This window comes from Triturus cristatus, chromosome 9 (genome assembly GCF_964204655.1).
Source record: "Triturus cristatus chromosome 9, aTriCri1.1, whole genome shotgun sequence".
In the NCBI taxonomy this organism is placed as follows: Eukaryota; Metazoa; Chordata; class Amphibia; order Caudata; family Salamandridae; genus Triturus; species Triturus cristatus.
In genome coordinates, this window is record NC_140592.1 from 525,839,359 (window position 1) to 525,862,743 (window position 23,385).

At 50.6% G+C, this 23,385-nt stretch overlaps 1 protein-coding gene across 1 annotated transcript in view; it reads left to right on the forward strand.

Moving 5' to 3' along the window:
* Positions 1-23,385, forward strand: part of LOC146798239 (solute carrier family 22 member 6-B-like) — a 1,062,737-nt gene that overhangs the window by 647,774 nt on the left and 391,578 nt on the right. Inside the window, exon 7 of the mRNA XM_085625517.1 lies at positions 18,126-18,340. Within this exon, the coding sequence (XP_085481643.1) occupies positions 18,126-18,340 (215 nt within the window). The remainder of the gene's footprint in view (positions 1-18,125; positions 18,341-23,385) is intronic.

Sequence of the window (23,385 nt, forward strand, 5' to 3'; positions counted from 1 at the left end):
GGATGCCCACGGCGCAGCAACTAGTGATGGGCCGCATGCGCGCCAGGCAGCAACAGGGCCCACTGCTGGTACCGGCCCCCGATCGCCCCCGAAACCGAGTGGAGATGGAAGAGGGACCGTCGTCTGCGTCACTTGCAGCCAAACTGGACTCTGTGCTGGCCGCTGTGGAGAAGATAGGGTCAACTCTGGAGCACACCAGGACGTCCCTGGAGAATCGCATAGATAAGGTCACGTCTGACTTTACACTCCTACATGCGGACCACAGGAAGCTGGCTGACTCGGTCGCAACCCAGGGGGAGACGCTCAAGGAACTGCAACCGATCACTCGCAGTCACGCTGCTGCTCTGCAGGACATGTTGGATCGTATCCATGCCCTTGAAGACAGGGCAGAGGATGCAGAAGGGCGATCCCGTCGCAACAATGTTCGCCCTGTGGGCCTTCCGGAGGGAGAGGAGGGGCGCGACCCGGAGCAATACGTGGAAAACTGGCTTCGCACGTTTATGCCACCGGGGAAACTGTCGGCCCAATTCGCGGTGGAAAGTGCTCACAGAGTGCCCGCCCAGAAACCGCCGCCGGGGGCCCGGCCGCGTCCCTTCTTGTTCAAGCTGTTGAACTACAGAGACAGAGACGCCATTCTCAGAGAGGCCCGCAATGTGACTGGTCTCTCAGTAGGTGGCAGCCAAGTTATGCTTTTCCCGGACTATATAGCGTTGGTGCAGCGCCGCAGAAACAACTATATGGCAGTGAAACGCCAGCTCCAAGAATTGGCATTGCCGTACTCCTTGTTATTCCCAGCCAGGATGAGAGTGGTTGACAAAGGGAAAACACATTACTTCGACTCCCCAGCGGAGGTCTGGAATTGGCTGGAGGAGAAGGGATTATGGAAAGGGCCGAAACCAGTGGATTCAGGAGACGGAGCCCGCCCCCACAAGAGAGAAGGGCGCAGAAAGCGGAGACGACCCACGCGGGAGATGTCGGCGTGGACAGCGGCTCCCACGCCGGAGAAAATGAGACTGGAGCGCCAAAATGTACTGCAGGCGATCACGACGCTCGCAAGCCCGAGCCACGTAGATCCGTCAGACACGGATGAGCGACCCGAGGTGCTGAGGAGCAGATCTACGTCGCCATCGACGACACACTCTGAGGACTATCGTGGGCCAGTGGTCACCCCGCAGGCTGCGGACGGTATCCTAGACTGAAAAGTGGCATAGCAAATGGCACTCGTACAAGTATCTGGTAGCTAACTGCTTTACTTAAATGAGAAGGGGAGGGAGTATGGAACATGGGACTGCCCGGCAAACCTACTGATTGGGGAGAGTAAGTTGTAATGTCTACAGGTACCTTCCCCGCGCTAAGGCCCATAGAGGGAGAGCAATTGCTGGGGCTGGCTCCTGGGAGTCTTGACTGGGCCTCGCTAGCCGCACCAATCAGCATTAGAGGACGTTTCTTAGCGGCACGCCACACTTCAGGGGCACAAGGGGACAGAGCCAGGGAGCTGACATCTACACACATATTCCCCCAGGTCGCACTCTGACCTAGTTTTCACCTGCGTACAGTTGCGCAAGTTTGGACGAACACACTTGTGAGGTTCGCCCCGATTGTTAAACAGTTTTTGTTACCATGTTGTTATTGTTGCCTCAGACCACTACTCCCTTACTTTACTGCAATGTAGACTGGCTGCTGCAAGCCCTGGGCCCGCTTCCCTCTGAACCTATACTGCTTAGACATGACGCGCGTTAATGTTATGACGTGGAACATACGGGGCATGCATACTCCCTCGCGAAGATACTCTGTCTTTGCCTACCTCCAGCGACACGCGGTCGGCATCGCTCTTTTACAAGAGACGCACATGACGCAGCCTGAATTAGAGAAACTGCGCAGGCGCTGGAGAGACCAGTTATATGGCACAGTGTACTCGGCACACGCCAGGGGCACGCTCGTGTGGGTTAGGGTGGGAGTCCCGTTCGTCTGTGGGGAGGTGTCTGTGGACGCTGCAGGTAGATACACACTGGTACGGGGCACACTTAATGGCCTGCCTGTACTGCTAGCCTCGATCTACGCTCCAAACACCGATCAAGTATCTTTGTTTGCCCGGCTCTCACTGGCGCTCACCCCGTACGCTGGGCTCCCCTGGTTGTTGGGTGGGGATTTTAATGCAGTACTCGACGTACAGCTTGATAGGTCATTTCCTCCGCTACGCGCGACGTCTGCTGCATCCACGGCGCGCGCGCTGGCTGATTGGCTCTCACAGTGGGGAGTACTAGATATTTGGCGAGCTCTGTATCCTATGGACCGCATCTATTCCTACTACTCCAAACTGCACGACCTACATGTGCGACTGGATTGGATAGTAGGATCTCAGGCGTTGTTACCGCTGGTGGCACGGACGGACTACTTGGGGCGCACGCACTCCGATCATAATCCAATGTGGCTCCAACTTAACTGGGAAGTGGATCGCCCACCCATCCCTACATGGCGCCTACAGCCCACAGCGCTAGAAGACCCGGAGTTTCGCTCCTCAGTGGAGACTGCTCTCCTCTCTTATTACGAGCTTAATGAGGGCACGGCGAGCGACGCAAGGGTGGAATGGGACGCGCTTAAAGTGGTGCTACGCGGTCACTGCTTGGGAGCCACATGGAACACGCGGAGGCAGCTGGCGAAGTCGCTTGCGCTACTGGAGTCCCAACTGTTGCAGTATGAGCGGGAAGGGGAGGGCCCGGGTGAGTGGGCTGGGCAGCCTGCAGACCTGCGTGCGGCTCATGCGGCACTGTTGGAGCGCCTGAGGTGTCTGAATTATGCGGCGCACACGGCGCGCACGCATGCTTCAGCGGACAGAGCGGGACGGCTGCTGGCCTGGCTTTTGCGGCAAGAGGCCAACCGGGCTCCGATTGCGGCGCTGCGCACGCCAGAGGGAGAGCTGGTGTGCACCCAGAGGGAAATTCACAGGGTTCTGGTAGACCATTACACCCAGTTGTACCGAGCGCGGGGTCACTGCTCGGGAGAGGATTTGGAGCGGTTCCTTGGGCAAACGCAGCTGCCAACGGTTACGGCCGAGCACTTAGAGGCCCTGAATTGCCCTCTCACGTTGGAGGAGATAGGGGAAGCTATATCCTCCATGGCGTCCGGGAAAACTCCGGGTCCGGATGGACTTCCCACTGAGTTTTATAAGGCCTCCCGGGAACACTTGGTGCCACACCTCCATAAGGTATACCTGGCGGCGGTTGAGGCGGACAGACTGCCTCCTTCGATGCGAGAGGCTTATCTGGTGTCCCTCCCCAAGCCGGATCGGGACCCCATGGATTTGGGATCGTATCGCCCCTTAGCGCTTCTTAACACTGACTATAAGATCCTTGCAAAGGTGTTGGCGGAGCGCCTGGCACCGGTGGTCTCGCACCTAGTCCATAAAGATCAGAACGGATTTGTGCCGAAACGAAATACGTCCTTGAATTTGCGGAGGTTTTTCAGGGTGGCGGCGGATAGCACACAGGCATGGCCTAGAGCGGGCTGTCTAATGTTAGATCTGGAAAAGGCATTTGATTGCCTGGAGTGGCGATACCTGTCGGTCCTGCTGCTACGATACGATCTTGGCTTGGGATTTTTACAGCTGGTGGGCCTTCTCTACAAAGATCCTACGGTGCGGGTACGGCTAGGCCCGTATACCTCGGACGCCATACCGATTGGTAGGGGGACCCGACAGGGTTGCCCACTATCGCCGCTCCTGTTCGCTCTGGCGATGGAACCCCTGGCAGTGGCCATACGGGAGAGGATGGGGGCTGGCATACCACTGGGGGACGCGGTCCATCAGGTGTCCCTCTTTGCGGATGACCTGTTGGTATACGTTAAAGATGTTGACGATATACCCCCGCAATTGGCCCAAATTTTGGGTGAATTTGCTGCCCTTTCGGGGCTACGGGTGAATGCCAGCAAATCTTGTCTCTATGCATTTAGCGAGGGGCGACAGGATCCCGGATATATCTTGAATGGCACCAGAGTACAGTGGAGAGGAGACACCTTCCGATACCTCGGACTTTGTATCTACCGTCAGCCAGCGGACCTGCTGGATGGCAATCTAGGCAGGGCAGTTGCGGCTATAAAATCCCAGATACGCTTCTGGACCACATTGCCTCTAACGGTCACGGGTAGGGTGGCACTATCTAAAATGGTGATCCTTCCGCGACTCCTATATTACTTTACTAACCTGCCCCTATATGTCCCAGCGGCCTTCTTTGCCAAACTGTCGCAAACTCTTAGAGACTTCATCTGGGGGAATGGCCGTCACAGGATGTCGCTTAAAAAGCTTTATCTCCCTACAGGCCAGGGAGGATTGGCTGTACCCTGCTTTGAACACTATTACTTGGCGGCCCAGCTGCAGTGGATAGCCCGCTGGCTGGCGGATAGGAGCCGAGACGATACCGCAACACTGCTGCCGCCGTACTCAATTGAGCAGTTGCTAGTGCTTTTCCACCCGGCCGCCAGGGCTACAGCACCGGCCCCGCTCCTGCTGGCTGTGGCGTACCGCTGCTTTCGCAGGAGTCTCTTCCTCACTCGACATGTGACCCCATACGCGCCGGCGCTGCCGCTGGAGGGAACCCCCAGAGTGGCGGGACCGCTCACCTCCCGAGCGCTACTGCAGTGGCGAGAGGTAGATATTCAGACCCTGGGAGATTTGTATCGGGATGGGGTGCTCCTCTCGTGTGACTCGCTGGTGGAGGAGTGGGGGCTACCGCCGGGGCAATTCCTGACTTACCGCTCCATAGTTAGGACCCTGGTTGCTGGGTGGGGAGATATGACCGCGGAACCCAGTCAACACCTTACTATACAATATCTGCACGTGATGGGGAGAGGCCGGCGGCTGATTAGTTGGTTTGCAGCGTCATTACGAACGCATACGGCGTTTGCCCTGGAACCATTTAAAGGCAAGTGGGAAACAGACTTAGGGAGGCAGCTGACAGATACAGAATGGGTCCGTATACTGAAAAGCCCGGTGCGTATACCTAGAAATATGCGCCTTCGGCAGATACAGCTGTTTGTACTCCACAGAGCGTATCTCACCCCAGCGGCTCTTAATCGCTAATTTCGCTGTAATGACGCAAAATGTCCTAGGTGCGCGGATATGGGGGCTGATCTCATTCACATGCTGTGGGGCTGTTGTAAGCTGCAATCCTACTGGAGCGCGGTCCACGACTCCCTGCGTGCCATCACACACCGTGACATACCTTTTGACTGGATGGTCCACCTGCTGCACCACTTTCGCAGATCCCCGGCAACTAAGGTGACGTCCCGATTCCTAGATCTGGGATTCGCGGTAGCAAAACGTCTCATAAATAAGAGGTGGAAGGCACAGGACCCACCTCACGCGCGGGCATGGAGGTACTCGCTTGTTGCATGGGCCGGGGCAGAGGGGACTGCTATTAGGCGGGAGGAGACATTAGGACTGCGGAAGACGCCCATCGTCACACAGTGGGAGGAGTTACTCCGGGCACTTCGACGGATTGAGGAGGTGGATGGGGAGGGTGTGACAGCAAGTGGGGAGACGACTCCAAGGCGGGCACCAGGGGACCTGCCGGAATGACTTCGTGGTGTTCCACGCCTGACATGCAGCTAGTTTAGATATCATGAGAACACGCGCTTATGTACGGGGCGGAGCGTCACGTCTGCGCCATAGCGCATCAGCGTGAGGGACAGGGGACGGGCGGGTGGCGGGCACAGGGCTATGTCCAATGGAGCTGGTCTGGGTTTGAGGTGGTTGAGGTTTTCCATGGGGTTGTTGTTCTATTATCATTTGTTGGGAATAGTTGCGGATCTGGTTGAGAGGCTTACTGGGACAATTTGCTGAACTATTGCAGAGAAATGGTGGGTTGCGCATCGTACTGTTTAAGGTTTGAACTGTACCAGGGGTCCTGAAGAACTGGATAGAGCTATCAGTCGAGGTGTTGTTATATGACCACGTTTCTGACCTGTGCGATGTATAGTGCTACTGGCACTAAAAGCTCTGACTACGGAACGCATAAGCCTGTGTACTGTAAGTTTTGCAACTATGATTACAAAATTAATAAAAACAGATTTAAACAAAAAAGGGAGTCCCCGGTCAGGGTGGTTGTGTCCCCCCCCCTGTCCACACCCTCCCCCAGTGGCGCTGCGACCCATCCCTCCGCCCCCCCCTCCTTGGGGCCTGTGGTTCCTTCGGGTGCAGGGGAGATGCTGGAGGACCTTGCTAAGGTGTGCAGCGAGATCCTGGCCTCCGCCTTTGGCCCTGCCCCACCCCCTGTGGTGGAGTCCTCCATCCCTGCACCCACGACGCCTACCCTTCGCCCTCCTGTCCCTGCGGTGCCTGGTCCTTCCCCCCCACATGATGCCCTCCCCGCTGTGGAAGACGAAGGAGTCTGACTGTGCAGGCAAGCTAGGGGACACGCGTCCCACTGTGTCCCCCGTCCACCTGTGACTTATGGACTGCCCTATGTGCTTTGTAAATATTGAACTTTAAACGAACACACTATTTAAGATCATGCTGATTAAAGCCATTTTTTTTTCCTTTGAACACTACTGCTTTTCTGATGTTGCTGTTGGTGGGGCTGCTACATGATTTTGGGTGGTAATCATGTGTTGGGTGTGTGGGAAATGTAGTAGTGTGCTGGTCATAGGGGGGACCCTGGTATCTGTGTGCCATCACACGGTGTTAGCTAGGTTTCTCTGTTCATGTAAGCAGTTACTGCATGGTGAAATTGTCCCAAGGTGTATTCCTTCCTCTGTGTACCCTGACATCTTCCCTGCAGGGTGTTCCCAATATTTAGCGCTGAGCTCTGTGTACATTAGCTGGGTGTGTGACGGACTCCTTCAACTTTGCACATGCATGCTGAGCGATGTCTCCACCTGCATTATTCGTGGCATCCTTGGTAGTCATTGTACTTGTGTATGTGGACTATTGACATGACTTCATGTGGACATGTTTTCTTTTCGGCGCTATGCATGCGTATACTCCCAGCCTCGCACACATGTGGTACATGTACTGCAGGGTCTTTGTGCACCTGACTGACATTTGTGGGCATGGTATCTGTGGCTACTCCATCCTTTGCGTTCCATGGGCACTGCTGGGAGTGTTAGGCACCCACCCCTCCTGTCTCTGGGCACTGCTGGGAGTGTTAGGCACCCACCCCTCCTGTCTCTGGGCACTGCTGGGAGGACTCTGCACCCACCCCTCCTGTCTCTGGGCACTGCTGGGAGGACTCTGCACACACCCCTCCTGTCTCTGGGCACTGCTGGGAGTGTTAGGCACCCACCCCTCCTGTCTCTGGGCACTGCTGGGAGGGCTCTGCACCCACCCCTCCTGTCTCTGGTCACTGCTGGGAGGACTCTGCACACACCCCTCCTGTCTCTGGGCACTGCTGGGAGTGTTAGGCACCCACCCCTCCTGTCTCTGGGCACTGCTGGGAGGACTCTGCACACACCCCTCTTATGTTATGTTATGTTATGTTATGTTATGTTATGTTATATGATTGTTAAAGCGCAAACAGCTGCCCCAGCAACGGAGCGTCCCGGCGCTGACCTAACCAGTACCTGAGGGGGGAGGGGGAAAGCTACAGAGGACTAGATGAGGGAAAAGAGATGGGTTTTTAGTGATTTCCGAAAGGCAGTCAGGTTAGTTGAAGTGCGGATATGTTGGGGTAATGAGTTCCAGAGTCTAGCCCCCAAGACTTTGAAGGAACGTCCACCCATTCTACAGAGCCTGAAACGAGGGATCGACACAAGGTGTTGTCCCAGTGAGCGTAAATTACGCTGAGGGGTGTAGGGTACAAGGAGCGGGCGTAGGAGTTCCGGACAGTCAGAATTCAGAATTTTGAAAGCGGTGGTAAGAGTTTTGAAGTGAATTCGAGATTCAATTGGGAGCCAATGCAGGTTACGGATGGTAGCTCTGGCAGAGCACCTGCGTGGGAGGCCAACCACCGCTCTGGCGGCCGAGTTCTGGATGCGTTGCAGCCGTGCTAATTCTGCTTTATTTGCCCCCAGGAATAGCACATTGGCATAGTCCAGCCGGGCAAGTATCATGGCTTGAATAATGAGTTGGCGGGTACTGGGGTCGAAGAACCTGAGTATCGGGTGAAGACTCCTCATTAGACCCACACACGTTGCTGCCAGTTTCCTTGTGTGGGACTGATAGTTAAGAGAAGAGTCAAGCCAGACACCTAGGTTCTTCACGACCTCTTTTGGCACAGGGGTAGGGCCAAGCGGAGAGGGCCACCAGTGATCGCTCCAGTAGCTGGAATTCTTGCCAAGGAAAAGCACCTCCGTTTTCCCGGCGTTCAGCTGCAGGCAGTTGCGTGTCATCCACTGTGCAACTGCCGCTAGCCCATTCCTGAATTTGGTGGCCGAGGTAGAAGGGCCTTCAGAGAGTGAGATAACCAGCTGTGTGTCGTCGGCGTACGACACAAGCGTAAGGTCCCACTCTCTTGCCACTGCAGCAAGAGGCTGGACGTACAGATTAAAAAGAGATGGGCTGAGCGCCGACCCCTGAGGAACTCCTTGGTCGATGGAATGGGGTTGGGAGATGTAGGGAGGGGCTGAGACTTGAAAGGATCTGTCCTTAAGAAAGGACCGGAACCAGTCAAGGGCAAGTTCGTTAATCCCTATGGCCTTAAGTCGATTCAGCAAGATGTTGTGTGAGACCGTGTCAAAGGCCGCGCTGAGATCCAGCAGGATCAGTGCGGCACTTTGACCAGCGTCCAGGATGCCTCGAAGGTGTTCCGTGGTGGTCAGCAGGGCTGACTCAGTGCTGTATCCTGGCCTGAAGCCATTTTGAGAGGGGTCCAGGACGTGATTTAGCAGCATGTGGTGGGATAGCACTTTGTTAACGTGGGCTTCGGCCAATTTGGACGTCCAGGGGAGCAGCGAGATGGGTCTGTAATTTTCTGGTTTAGTGGGGTCTAATGAGGGTTTTTTAATAATGGGGGAAACCCAAGCTGATTTCCAGCAGGTGGGGACCACAGCTGTGGAAAAAGAGAGATTGAGTAGGTTAGAAAGCGAGGGAAGGAAGAAGTCCAGTACATCCAAGAATTTAGCTGGTCTCATGGGGTCAGTGGGGGAGCCAGACTTAACCTGCCTGCAAAGTTTAGCAAGGTCGTCGAGGGGTATGTCAGGTATTTTTGACAGTTTCGACGTGTGCGTCACATAGCTGGAGGTGTTGATGGGCACAGGCTCATCTTGGGGGAAGGACGTATAAATTTTCCTCACTTTCTCAGTGAAGAAGGTGGCAAGGTCTTCACACTGTTTCGAGGAGGTAATACAGGAGACCGGGTTGGAGGCTTTTTGGAGGTTTTGAACTAATTTAAAGATCGTTTTGGTGGGGTTGGTGCTAAGTTTAATTTCCTTTGCATAAAAGGAGGCACGGGTGGTACGTATTGCCCTGTGATACGTGCGAAGTTTAGACAAGTAAAGGGCTTTGTCACTGTCTAGGTAGTTTTTTCTCCAATCGCGCTCAGCTTTTTTGCAGTCCTTCCGTAAGGTTTTGAGCATTTCATTGTACCACGGATTGGTGGGGGAGCAGCGAGTTTTAGTCCATTTGGCCGGGATTAAGGCATCAAGCCCTGTAACAATCCAGTCATGAAAAGCAGCGTAAGCTGTATTAATGTCTCTGCTGTCGTCGGGGGGATGGAAATCACCTAGCTTTTTAATGAGGTCTCCAGAAGAAAGTTTGTGCCATGGTCGTTTGTGGCAAGGATTGGCTGTAACTTTGGTGGGTGGTTTTTTTGTTATAATAGTAAGTTTGACGAGAGAGTGGTCAGTCCAACCCATGGGTTCAGGGGACTCAGTACTAGCTTCCAAAATGTTGGAAAAAATGGGATCTAGTATATGCCCAGCAGTGTGAGTGGGGGAGTGGACCAGAGAGTTAAGTTGCAGGGCCGTGAGGTCGGCCAACAGATTTTTAATGCTCGTTTCAGTCACGGAATCAAAGTGGAGATTGAGATCGCCCAGTATGGTGAAATTGGGGGAAGAAACTGCCAGCGTGTGGGATGTTTCAAGAAGTTCGTCAATGAATCTGGCAGATGGGCCAGGTGGTCGGTAAATGTACAGACCAGAGAGGGAGAATTGGGGGCAAATGGAGATCTTAAATCGGGCACATTCACAGCCCCATATGTCTTCCTTCGTGAAGGAGCAATTATATATCGTACGAAATATAACGGCTATGCCCCCGCCCCTAGAGTCTCTGTTTACCAGTTTTATGGAGAACCCGTTGGGCAGCGTGAGGTTTAAAATGCTAGTCTGGTCGTCATGAAGCCAGGTTTCGCATATAAACAGGATGTCAGGATTTTCGTCCAGTATAAGGGTGTGGACCTCCGCATGGTGCTTAGCGAGAGACCTGACATTTAAATGAAGAACCCGAAGGGGAGATAGTTGAGATGTAGTCACTAGGTCGTTAGCTAGGCTAGGTTTAGGCGTAGTAAATTTACAGGACTCACAGTAAAGTGCTGTTTGTCCGAGGCACCCTCCAAGCCTGGCGCATCTGGTGTTGGTATTTAGTGCGAAAAGATGGTGTCTGTCATAGCAGACTCTAGGCTGGGGATTTTGTGCAGGGGGTCTGGCGAGAGGCGATGTCTTGGCGATGACGGGCGCAGACGGGCTTGCCTTTGGCGCGCCTTCGGCGCGCAAACGGCGCTCCCGCTGCGCTCGTCCGCTGCGCTTCCTCCATATGCACATTTATGGTAGAGTAAGGGGGTGTGGCCTGAACGGGGGCGTGGTCAGCGCGCACGCCTGCTCTGATGGCGGCCGCTTTAGGGGATTGAAGAAAGCGCGGCAGCTTGTCAATCAGCTGTGCACTACAGGTGAGGGTTTCCAAGGAGATGTCGGCCGTGTTTAAAAACACAGTACGTGACACCACACTCGAGAAAATGCAATTTTTTAAAATAACGTGAGCAAGAGGTTAAAAAGTACCGCCAGCCCCGGCTTCCGCCTCAGGACTGGGTTAGGTTAATCTGTCTGCCGCTCTTGATCAGCGGTTATGTAGTCAGCGGAGGGGGCGTGGCCTGAACGGGGGCGTGGTCAGCGCGCACGCCTGCTCTGATGGCGGCCGCTTTAGGGGATTGAAGAAAGCGCGGCAGCTTGTCAATCAGCTGTGCACTACAGGTGAGGGTTTCCAAGGAGATGTCGGCCGTGTTTAAAAACACAGTACGTGACACCACACTCGAGAAAATGCAATTTTTTAAAATAACGTGAGCAAGAGGTTAAAAAGTACCGCCAGCCCCGGCTTCCGCCTCAGGACTGGGTTAGGTTAATCTGTCTGCCGCTCTTGATCAGCGGTTATGTAGTCAGCGGAGGGGGCGTGGCCTGAACGGGGGCGTGGTCAGCGCGCACGCCTGCTCTGATGGCGGCCGCTTTAGGGGATTGAAGAAAGCGCGGCAGCTTGTCAATCAGCTGTGCACTACAGGTGAGGGTTTCCAAGGAGATGTCGGCCGTGTTTAAAAACACAGTACGTGACACCACACTCGAGAAAATTCAATTTTTTAAAATAACGTGAGCAAGAGGTTAAAAAGTACCGCCAGCCCCGGCTTCCGCCTCAGGACTGGGTTAGGTTAATCTGTCTGCCGCTCTTGATCAGCGGTTATGTAGTCAGCGGAGGGGGCGTGGCCTGAACGGGGGCGTGGTCAGCGCGCACGCCTGCTCTGATGGCGGCCGCTTTAGGGGATTGAAGAAAGCGCGGCAGCTTGTCAATCAGCTGTGCACTACAGGTGAGGGTTTCCAAGGAGATGTCGGCCGTGTTTAAAAACACAGTACGTGACACCACACTCGAGAAAATGCAATTTTTTAAAATAACGTGAGCAAGAGGTTAAAAAGTACCGCCAGCCCCGGCTTCCGCCTCAGGACTGGGTTAGGTTAATCTGTCTGCCGCTCTTGATCAGCGGTTATGTAGTCAGCGGAGGGGGCGTGGCCTGAACGGGGGCGTGGTCAGGGCGCACGCCTGCTCTGATGGCGGCCGCTTTAGGGGATTGAAGAAAGCGCGGCAGCTTGTCAATCAGCTGTGCACTACAGGTGAGGGTTTCCAAGGAGATGTCGGCCGTGTTTAAAAACACAGTACGTGACACCACACTCGAGAAAATGCAATTTTTTAAAATAACGTGAGCAAGAGCACTGGGCACTGCTGGGAGTGTTAGGCACACACCCCTCCTGTCTCTGGGCACTGCTGGGAGTGTTAGGCACCCACCCCTCCTGTGTCTGGGCACTGCTGGGAGGACTCTGCACCCACCCCTCCTGTGTCTTGGCACTGCTGGGAGGACTCTGCACCCACCCCTTCTGTCTCTGGGCACTGCTGGGAGGACTCTGCACACACCCCTCCTGTGTCTGGGCACTGCTGGGAGGACTCTGCACCCACCCCTCCTGTCTCTGGGCACTGCTGGGAGTGTTAGGCACCCACCCCTCCTGTCTCTGGGCACTGCTGGGAGTGTTAGGCACCCACCCCTCCGGCGTCTGGGCACTGCTGGGAGGACTCTGCACACACCCCTCCAGTGTCTGGGCACTGCTGGGAGTGTTAGGCACCCACCCCTCCTGTCTCTGGGCACTGCTGGGAGTGTTAGGCACCCACCCCTCCGGCGTCTGGGCACTGCTGGGAGGACTCTGCACACACCCCTCCTGTGTCTGGGCACTGCTGGGAGTGTTAGGCACCCACCCCTCCTGTCTCTGGGCACTGCTAGGAGGACTCTGAACACACCCCTCCTGTGTCTGGGCACTGCTGGGAGTGTTAGGCACCTACCCCTCCTGTCTCTGGGCACTGCTGGGAGGACTCTGCACACACCCTTCCTATTTAACAATATGTACGCTTAGAACATACACGTGTGTGGGTTCGCTCCATGCATACGAGGTGGGGGTACGTGTCGTACATACACGGTTGGGGTGGGGGTACGCTCCATGCATACGCGGGTGGGGTTACGGGTCGTACTTACACTGTTGGGGTGGGGGGTACGCTCCATACGTACGCGGGTGGGGTACGGTTCGTACTTACACTGTTGGGGTGGGGGGTACGCTCCATGCATACGGGGTGGGGGTACGGTCCGTACGTACACTATTGGCATGGGGGTACGCTCCAGACGTACGCGGGTGAGGGTACGGGTCGTACTTACACTATTGGCATGGGGGTACGCTCCATACGTACGCGGGTGGGGTACGGTTCATACTTACACTGTTGGGGTGGGGGGTACGCTCCATGCATACGGGGTGGGGGTACGGTCTGTACGTACACTATTGGCATGGGGGTACGCTCCATATGTATGCGGGTGAGGGTACGGGTCGTACTTACACTGTTGGGGTGGGGGGTACGCTCCATGCATACGCGGGTGAGGGTACGGGTCGTACTTACACTGTTGGGGTGGGGGTACGCTCCAAACATACGCGGGTGAGGGTACAGGTCGTACATACACGGTTGGGGTGGGGGTACGCTCCATGCATACGCGGGTGAGGGTACGGGTCGTACTTACACTGTTGGGGTGGGGGGTACGCTCCATGCATACGCGGGTGGGTTACGGGTCGTACTTACACTGTTGGGGTGGGGGGTACGCTCCATACGTATGCGGGTGGGGGTACGGTCCGTACATATCCGTACCCACGCTGTGGAATGCTTGTGCGGGCCGTACTCAGGCCTTTGCCACGTGGGTACGAGCCGTCCCGCCATTGTTGGGGTGACGTAGGTGTGGGCGTGGTACGACTCGTACCCACGCTCTTAAGGCGTGGGTACGGGACGTACCTGTATTGTTGTGTTGCCGGTTCGCGTCGTCAAGCACTTCCGTTGTGGCCGTCGCTGGCTTTGCTGGACACGCCCCCACCCCCTCGTAGTGACCAGGGCCTGAGGGTCAGGTATGTCCAGGGCATGTGTGCTGTGTGACTTTGGTGGGTGGTTTGTGGCCTGCCCCTGGCCCCCCCCCCCCTTTGCCCCTGGGTGTTGTTCTGACCTTCTGCGGCATCTGCGTTGGAACCTGTAGAGGAGGTCGACTGCTATGAGGGCCGGGATGACACGTAGGTTCGGGTCCATGTCTGTCCGTCGCGTACAGGTACTCCTTGTTCGCGTCGTCCTGATTTCCCGGCAGTTTTTGGCAGCCGGAAAATATTCACCGTGCGGGATGACGTCGGTGCGAATCGTGATTCCTGGTTCGTGAATGGCAGGCTGCGTGCGTCCCGACGTCACGTCGGCGCTTTCCCGGATCGCATTTGTACGTTTATTTTCGTCGGTCGGGGTTTTGTACGATTCGTACGGAAATGGTGTTTCCGTGCGAATCGTAATTCCATGGTTGTATATTTTGACGACCGGGTACGCGTCGGACGGAGAATATGCTCCGTCCGACGGTTCGTACCCGTTTTTTACAGGATCGTGATCGGCACCTAAGTCTCTTGGAGTGATCGACAAAGTCCCCTGGGGCTTTTGAACACTTTTAATAGCACACCATTCCAAGCTTAAAGAACCCTATAGTCTATGCACAGGCCAGGGGGCTAAAATCAGTTATACAAAGGCGCACCAATGATGCAAAGCTAACTGAGTTGTCTTCCTTCCCTACTCCAATACATGTATGGAAAATGGTTAGGAGTGCGAAGCCAAACACAAAAAAACAGTACATTTTCCAAAAGCACAACTAAGGGGTGTGTCCCAGCTCCGTCTCTTTCGGGCTATGATTGTGCAGCGGGCGATGTGATGGCGCTTTATAGCGCTGCGACTATTTCTTTGCAAACTACTAAAAGAAAGTTTTTTGCCAAGGGCCCTTTGAATAAGAGGTCCAGACAGCCTCCTCTCGGCGGCACAATTGTACCTCTGCTAAATTATGAATGTGTTGCTTGTGGATAGGCTCGTGGCTAGACTGGCCACGAAGTTGAAGTCTTTGGTTGCCCTCTCTTTCCCATTTTGTGAACAGAGAATTTCTAGGATTGAGGTTGCCATTTTCAAACTCTCGGACCAATTTAAGACTCTTGGGGCTTGGGCCGGGCTGGGGCCGAGTCATCTATTATTCAATTGCCCATCGAAAAGCCTGTCTCTGTTGCTTCTGTTCCATTGTTCGGGCTGGACTGTTCCCATGAGGCACAGGGTCAGACTGATTTGCAGATTGCCATGTCTGAACTGGGGTGGCAGAGTGGGCTAAAGAACGGTGATGGATCAAACCCAGATCTGTTGACTGGGTGTGAGTGTTTGATTGGTTCTGATGCTCTGTCCATCACCACCCCTTTTTGTACCGTTCTGTTCCATTGCTGGCATGTCGTCTTTACCTAACGTCCCACATTATTCTGACCACAGGATGTCAGTGGGCAGTTTACACTTGAATGCAAATACCCAGAGTCCAAATAATACTGCAGCATTGTACAATGGACAGAAGATCATTCATTGAACCTCTTACACTCCTTGTGAGGTCCCAGTACGGTGCCGTCTGTTGCACAAGTGTGTTGCCCGACTGGCTTTTTTAGCAAGGGGGCAGACTATTCAATGGAACTCTGCCCTGTGCCTCACATTCTTGGGTTACCTCCAATTTTCACTTCCTGTGTTCTCATGATGGCAAAGGTACTTACCCTTCCTTCAAGTACTGTTGACAACTATTCCAAGTTAAAAACTAAAGTGGTACATTGAATGAACAAGCAGTTGGGGTGTAATAGACAGCTGTTAAAGTATATACACTTGGTGAGGAAGGTCCTGTGGGCGGGTTCTCAATCAAAATACTTCGATGGCAGTTGTGTTGTGGCCAATTTTAACTGCTACCTGATTTGGGGTTTGAGCATGTGACCTCTTCAGTCATTTTACCACTTCCTTTAGGGTATTTTTACAAACCTTCCCCACCAAGAGGTTTAGGTAATAGTACGGTTCATGCAATTCCTACCATTCCAACTTTTTTAGACACTATGCCTGCGTCTGAAAGCAGTTTACCTATTTCTAATATATTTGCACCATGTAGCAACCTGGCTGAAAATTATTGACTGCTCCCTACTCACTATGAGAGCTTTCCCCTAGCCAGGAAGGTCATTTATCGTACATGGAGTCTGTTGAAACTTTAACATTTTTAAGCTGGAATATAGCCGAGCTAGCTAATAACTTGGGCAATGTGAATTTCTATTCTTTTCTACAGAAATTTAAAATTGTTTGCAAGAAACTTGACATTGGCTCGAATGTTTTTCTTGACAATTATACTTCCTTTTTTGTCTCTGCCATACCGCCAAAATATGGGTGGACCAGAGGCGGTCTCCTTGCCCTAATCGCCTTGAATTTGGGATGTGTTTGGAATACTAGTTCAACTTGGCCACTGTTTTGTTAACTTTTTCTAATTCTTCTAGTATACTTGTTGTTAATTTCTACAACGCTTTCTGTCAGTTAGCATCTCCCATCCTAACCCAGGCACTTGGAGACTTTTTAATAAGGTTTTCAAATTTTAACTGCGCTAATAGTTTTGTCATTTTAGCTATTTTAATTTATACCCCTGTTTTCGGGGCTGCTTGCCTTTACACGGTTTTGTTGTCCCTGTTTTATCCGATGCTTTGAACTTTCTTCACACACCGCAGGGGCAACTAATGAATACGATAATATGTGATTTTCATTTATTTTTAAACAAGTTTGACCTTTCCGCGGGTTTGTCTGTTCTAGACATACCCAATTTCCTAGTTAGAGGGTATCTAGTCTTTTTAGGTCCTCTCCTATGGCCCACTTTTTTTATAAAATCTGAGGTTGTGTGGGTTCCTATAAATAATCATAATCCCTTAACAGCGTCTTTTATATGGGTTTTTAAAAGAGCTAACCCTGTTTGCCTTGCTTTGGATAATGCTAGACTTCACATGCTAGGGTATCGCCTCAGGTGGAATAAGGTCTCCCCTGATGTCTTTTATCATGACCATTGTAGAGAGTCAGCATAGCTTTAATACCTGCTTGAACATTAATTATTGTTGAACAATTTCTCTTACTACTTCAACGTTCCCTATATGTGATCTTTCATTTTGTTGATGGTTGGTGATAACTTTGTTTTGAACAATCTTTTGGTTGCCATCTTTTTTCTATAAACTGTGATTTGTATATGTTCTTCTCCATATCTAGGGGTGCCACTCTCTTTTGGCTTCTTTCTTACCTGAACTGTATGTTCAAATCATTTTGTTTGCCATGGGAATTCCTTGAAACTGAACGATGAAAACATGAGTTTATAAACCTGGTGGTGCCTCCTGGCATCAGAATGGACCATTTGTAGTCTACATCTTGCGAAATTGGTCTTTTTATGGAAAAACTTAGGTTTTGCTTTTGGTCTGTGAACTGGTGTATGGAAACTCTTTATATTTGGGAGTACCCAAATAATGTTCAGAACACTCCAACATATTCAGAACATGACAGTCAGATTGATTCTGCTGATTCAGAGGCTTTGATTTTTTGTGCAGTCTCTGACCATGCCTGGATGCTTCAAAGACTTCATTTGGAAAGGCTGGTTCTGTTTAAGTTTTTATGAATGTGTCACAGTGCCCTTTCAAATGAAGAAACCATTTTCGAGCGGCACGGATTATATAGATCCACTAATCGAGTAAGGTTATGAGATTAGCCACTAGTGCTCAGCAGGAAATCCCTTCCTGTGGGCTTTCACAGATGGAAGGGAAATTCTTCTCAGTTATCAATGCAGACATTTGGAAAATGATTCCTTCTGGTTCACAGTTGACAACTGATTAATTGTATTGAAGTAATAAGCTAAAATTGTTATATAATGGCTGTCAACTCAAATGTCTAGTTTATCGTCATGCTTCTTGTCAGATTATTGCTGTTAAATCAGCGGTATCCTCATTAGTGCCAAGACACTTTTCAGGTGGTAGCATGTCTAATGAACTTAAAATCACATCATCCCACAGCTCACTGCAATATGAGCTGCTGGAAGAAAGGTAAGCAATCCAGGGCTGGAACACTTTCACAACTATCTGGATAAAAAGCCATCATGGGATACTTTCACAGCTTACATTTTAGAAATGCTCTAAGTCATTTGCTATCTCAGTCACTTGCTGTTGCCTTCTATAGTGAACATGAGCAACAGTCAATTTATTTTGGTAGTGACTGGCTATAGTGGCGAAGGGGTATATCGATGCCAGAATGAAGCAATATTGTTAAAGAGTGGAGTGAACAATTGTATTAAGGTGTAACATTCTTACCGTTATAGGTTTGCAACAAGCTTTGCCTTCTTCGCCCTAGCTATGGACCTGCAGAAGTTTGGACTCAGTATATACCTAGTGCAAGTAATCTTCGGAGTCATTGATATCCCGTTCAAGCTCCTGGCAGCTTTGGGAGTGACCTACATTGGACGTCGATTCAGCCAGGCCTGCTGCCTCATCCTGGCTGGACTGCTCATCTTAGCCAGCATAGCTGTGCCTAAAGGTATATCTTTAATTTTGCCATTATTAGTAAATTTGTTTTTATCTTGGGTATGTTCTGTTGAATAGTCCTACTTCATCCAATTGGAGGAGAGTGGAGGGGTCTTAACCTTTTTGTAGTAAAACTTAGCAAGATCTCCAAAAACAAACCCTGTTATCCCGATAAAGCAATGGTTTTCTATCAGGTGAAAAATATTTGATGCGTGAGAGATTACTGAGTTGTACACCTATTGTAAGATGTAGATCCAATTAGATCCACTGCAATGGATTGGGAGATTTTGAAATGTTAATTTGGTTTGCTTAAATGTGCATCCTTTACTCTACAACATCATATGTGGGAGATTAAAACTCAGGTTTATCACGGATTCAACATTCATTCATTAGGTTTCAGACTCTTAAAGAGCGTATATAAAATAGTGAGCAATGAACAAATTTCCCATTTTCTATCAGATCTTACTATTTGTTTTTAAAAATTGGGCACAGAAACGTGAATAAAACACAATTCGATTATTCAGATACTTGAGAAATAAATAGCTATCATAGGCCCTGGGCAGGAAGCAAAAACATGTAGAGAATGATAGATCTTGGAAATCTTCTTGAATAAAGACGTTGATTCACCATAAAAGTACCCCCCAACCTTCAGTTAAAAACTAAACAATATGATTATTCTGAAGTAACATTTAAATTTTACAGACCTACCGCAGAACCCTGTCTTCTTGCTACATGGGAATGCATTTGTTAGTGGTATGAGTTTTGTTGCTTTTCTAACGCAAAGATTTCTCCATTAATTGACCCAAATGCTTTGTCACTGACACTTTCTTCCACTATGTTAAAATCCACATTACTCCTAACATATCAATGATGAGTGCACAGTGTAAAAGCAATGGATCTGCGTTTGCTACCATCTTCCTTTCTCACACCCCTGTTTCTTGATTCTCTGCTCTCTCAAAAATAAGCTCTTAAAAACATCATTTTGAATTACCATAAAAATATACCCAAACAGCACAATAATATTGTATTTATGCATATGGCCCTTTCTGTTTTTTATTCTTTTACATTCCGACAGTACCGTTTCCTATCTTCGTTCAATGAATAGAGCTGTCTTCAGATGTGCAGTCCTGTTCTATTGAAGGTAATGCTCTAAGTGAAGTGACCGAAGAGGGGATTTGAAGTCAGGCCATCCAAAAAGGTAGAGCATATCCCCTTTTTATAATTTGTGAGACACACTGGTCCTTTTGTATGGCCTTTCTATGGAAGGGAGAGTTTTGTAGCAGTGCTCCCACACATCGCTGGGTGGCATTGTGAGGCTCTGGATTGGCTCCATGCTGATATGGAAGTGACAGGGTTGATCTGCATATAAGTGGCACACCTCCACACTGACATCAGTTTCTTGTCTTTTCTTTTTCTCCACCCCTAAACACGAAGTGCAAACAATGTTCTGAAAAACCACACTCAGTACCAACTTGGGACCTTTTTAGATGTTAAAAGAGCCCATTTCATAGAACAGACAAGTACGAGGGAATTGAGGGATCTACGGGTAGATAGATTATACACCTGAAAGAGTGTTACTGATGTTTAAATAACTTGTCTTTCTGATGGATAGTTCTAACCTCAGATTCTCCACCTTGAAACTCATACCAAAGAAGTACCCCTACAACAGGGGTGTAAACAGGCCTCAGTAGTCCCTGGGATGCAGAGGGGGCCTCAAACCCTTCATGCCCCAACCAACCCTTCAGAGGTCCCCCAATATGCCTAAAGCAAATGAATATCTGTAACATATTGGAAAACCAGTTCCCCCTCCTCGCATTCTGCAGAGGGGCACCATCCTTTTCCTTTATGCAACTGCTCCCCAAGGTGAAGGCTTTGTCGAGTGAATTCATACCAAAACTTCCTGCAGTCCTGAGTAGGCAATGTGACCTTCCCACCCAACCTGACTGTCAAGACAGTTATGCTTCTATAACATATGAACCAACACCCAGATTGCATCCTGGAAAATGTCAAGGACAGGCACCCCTCATGCCAACACAGTGGTCGCAGCCTTGGCCCAGGTAGAATTGGCTCTCAGACCTTCTGGGGGCTCTTTCTTGGCCAGTACATTGCAGATCTTAATGCAGAGTACCATGCACATCAAAAACGGTCCTCATCTACACAGCCTTCTTTTCCTTTGCTCCAGAGAACCCCACAAAATGCTGACCATCCACTTGGTGATCCTTTGTGTGATCTTTTTAAAAGCTTCAAGCTCTTTTGGGCTCCAACCAATAGACTATCTCCTCCTCTTTCGAGGTCTGAGAGCTAGCTAAGAACACTTGTAAATGGATGATTTGCCCAACATAAAAGGGAGTCATGACCTTGGGTAGGAAGGCTGTCTGAGTTCTCAGCACCAATTTGTCCAAGAAAAAGGTGGTTTTGGATGGTAGAACTGAGAGGGCCTGCTGTTTACTCATTTGACGCACTTACGCAATCACAATGAGGAAGACAATCTTTAAGGTCAGGAGACGCAGTGAACAGCCATTCATTGAGTCAAAAGGCGTACACATGAGGAAAGTCAAGACCAAGTTAAGGTTCCAATTTAAGATTACGGTGGCCCAGAAAGGACTGGGCTCTCTGTTGCATCACTGGTTGGCAAGGCTGTCTCTGTCTGTCTGTATACTCGAAATCTCCTACGTTCCTATAACTGGTGTGGAAATTGTTTGGGAGGCACCTACAGCCACAAGTAATGCACTTTAACTCTGCTGTCCTTCAAGTGTTCTAAAGTAGAGTTCACCTCCTCACCAAATAGGTGGACCGCGTTTGACACAGCAGCCTAAATACATCCACGCAGCAGCACCAACCTGGCTCCTGGGCACGGGGACAGAGTTTTCACCGCCACCTCGCTACTCTGCCTCTAGCCTCCCCCGCCGCCTCTTCTTCCATCGAGGCCGCTGTTGGGGGGGGACTACAGCCCCCAGCATTCCACCTGAGAACCGCCCATTTCCGGCGGAAATCGCGCCCGGTGGCGCTACTTCAGCAGACCCTTTCCCCGCGTCGCGGGACGCGCGCGGACATCGCCGGGCTGAGCCCGGGCAGAGGGCGGGCCGTCTGTGGCCGTCAGGGGCAGACAGAGGCAGGGCTGGGCCACCCCCCTTGCATCGTTAGGTTGTACAGGTATTTATACAAATCATGGGGAAACGCACGATGAAGCCCACATCTGCCACTACTGTTACCCCTATCGAACAGTCTACATCGATTGATACATTACTGGCTAACGCCCTTACCATGGTTACTAATGAGATTGCTGATACCGAACGCAGGATGTCGTTCGGATTCTCTACTACTACCCTGCCATGTTCCCAGTCTCCTAACGTTTTACCTACCTTGGGTCTCCCTCTCTCCCCTACAGTAACGGTCATCAAACCATCAGCTCAAGCTGATACTGTAACTCCCATTATTGACATAACCAGTTTGGTGACTGTACCTGTAACTGACCAATTAGTGGAACCCGCACTAGATAAAACACCATGTTCCAACACAATAACAAGGGAGAAACGTAAGAGAGGCCCAGTGAAATGTACCATAAACAAAAGGAAACAACCAAGACACTGTAGAAACCAACCTACCCCACAAAGTTTATGGAACGAAAACAAAGGAAATGACTGTGAAATAGTGATATCAGGTACCATTGAGGACTTATCATCGCAACTCTCACCATCGGATGAAGGAACGGGAAGACCCACTGTCTCTATTTGTAGACCAGAGTCTTCAGCCCTGGATAAAGGTACTTGTGGGGTCCCTATATCATGTGATGAGAGTACTGACAATTCGGTCAGTACCCAGACTGAGTCCATCGACCGAAATATCCAACCCAAAGTCAATGGCAATTTGATAGAAACTATTGTTGATACCATTTTTAAGCAAGTTCAAATTCAAATAGCCAAACAATTTAATGCTGTTTTTAAGAGACTGGACAAAATTGAAAACCTTGTCAAAAAGGAGGAAATTAAAAGGAAAGGCATTATTAGTGTGGATGCAGCCCGGGGTGAAAAAATTATGAGCAAGTTAGAATCAGTATGTAATGGTCTGAGGGAGGGGGGTTTGGCCGCTGCTGATGATCCCGGCCATAGTAACACCAAAAGCTCAACAGCTGTCAAAGCTGTCTCATCTAGCAGCACTTTAGCTAATACCCCACCCGCACTGACCATGGGCCCAAATCATGATTCTTTTGGAGTAGCAGGAAGAGCTTCAACTAATATTGTGAGCTCGGATGCTAACCCCACTATCACTCCATCAGTAACCCTAAAAGATAGGACAGGCAACACTTCAGATAGTGTAAGCATAAGCAGAGGTGCGTCAGTAAGAAATAGTACCACTAATAATTTAGGGCCATCACTTCACTTACCCCCAGAAGCCTGCCCATATATTCTAGTGTTAGCAGGCGTACCAGCCCTTAAAGAAAACCAAAGCGAGTCATGGCCACAATTGCATAACAAATGCATCGATTGGCTGACTAAACATAAAGGGGCAAGATGGAACATATCAAATGAGATTATATCAACTCGTCGGGTAAGCTGGGTGGGCCCACAACATAAAAATATTAGTGGGGACTGTATAGTGATCAACTTCCGACACCCGAGCTCTGTAAGATTCTTTATAGACACACATAACACCTATGCTAGCACATCTACTGCCATAACTCTTCGCCCACTGGGCCACTTTTATAGGCCCCCACACAGAATATTTCAAACGGCCCCCAATACCATTCCTTTATCCAATAGATTTTCTGCTCTATCCGAATTAGGAAGCCTACATTGACCACTACTAACATCTCCTATAAAACTTGATAAGGTTATCAGCACAATGCCTTTGGAAACGGCAAAAGCCATAAATACTTATAAGCCCTGTCCAGATGGATTAATTCCACCTCATGTAGCACGCACCGATTTTTCCATTGCCCTTCCTTCTCCCACCTCTATTCCACTAACTGATACTTTTAGTGTCATTAGTTGGAATATTGCTGGGCTTTCAAGTAAGATGAAAATTAAAGAATGGGTTACCTGGATAAGTAACTTTGAT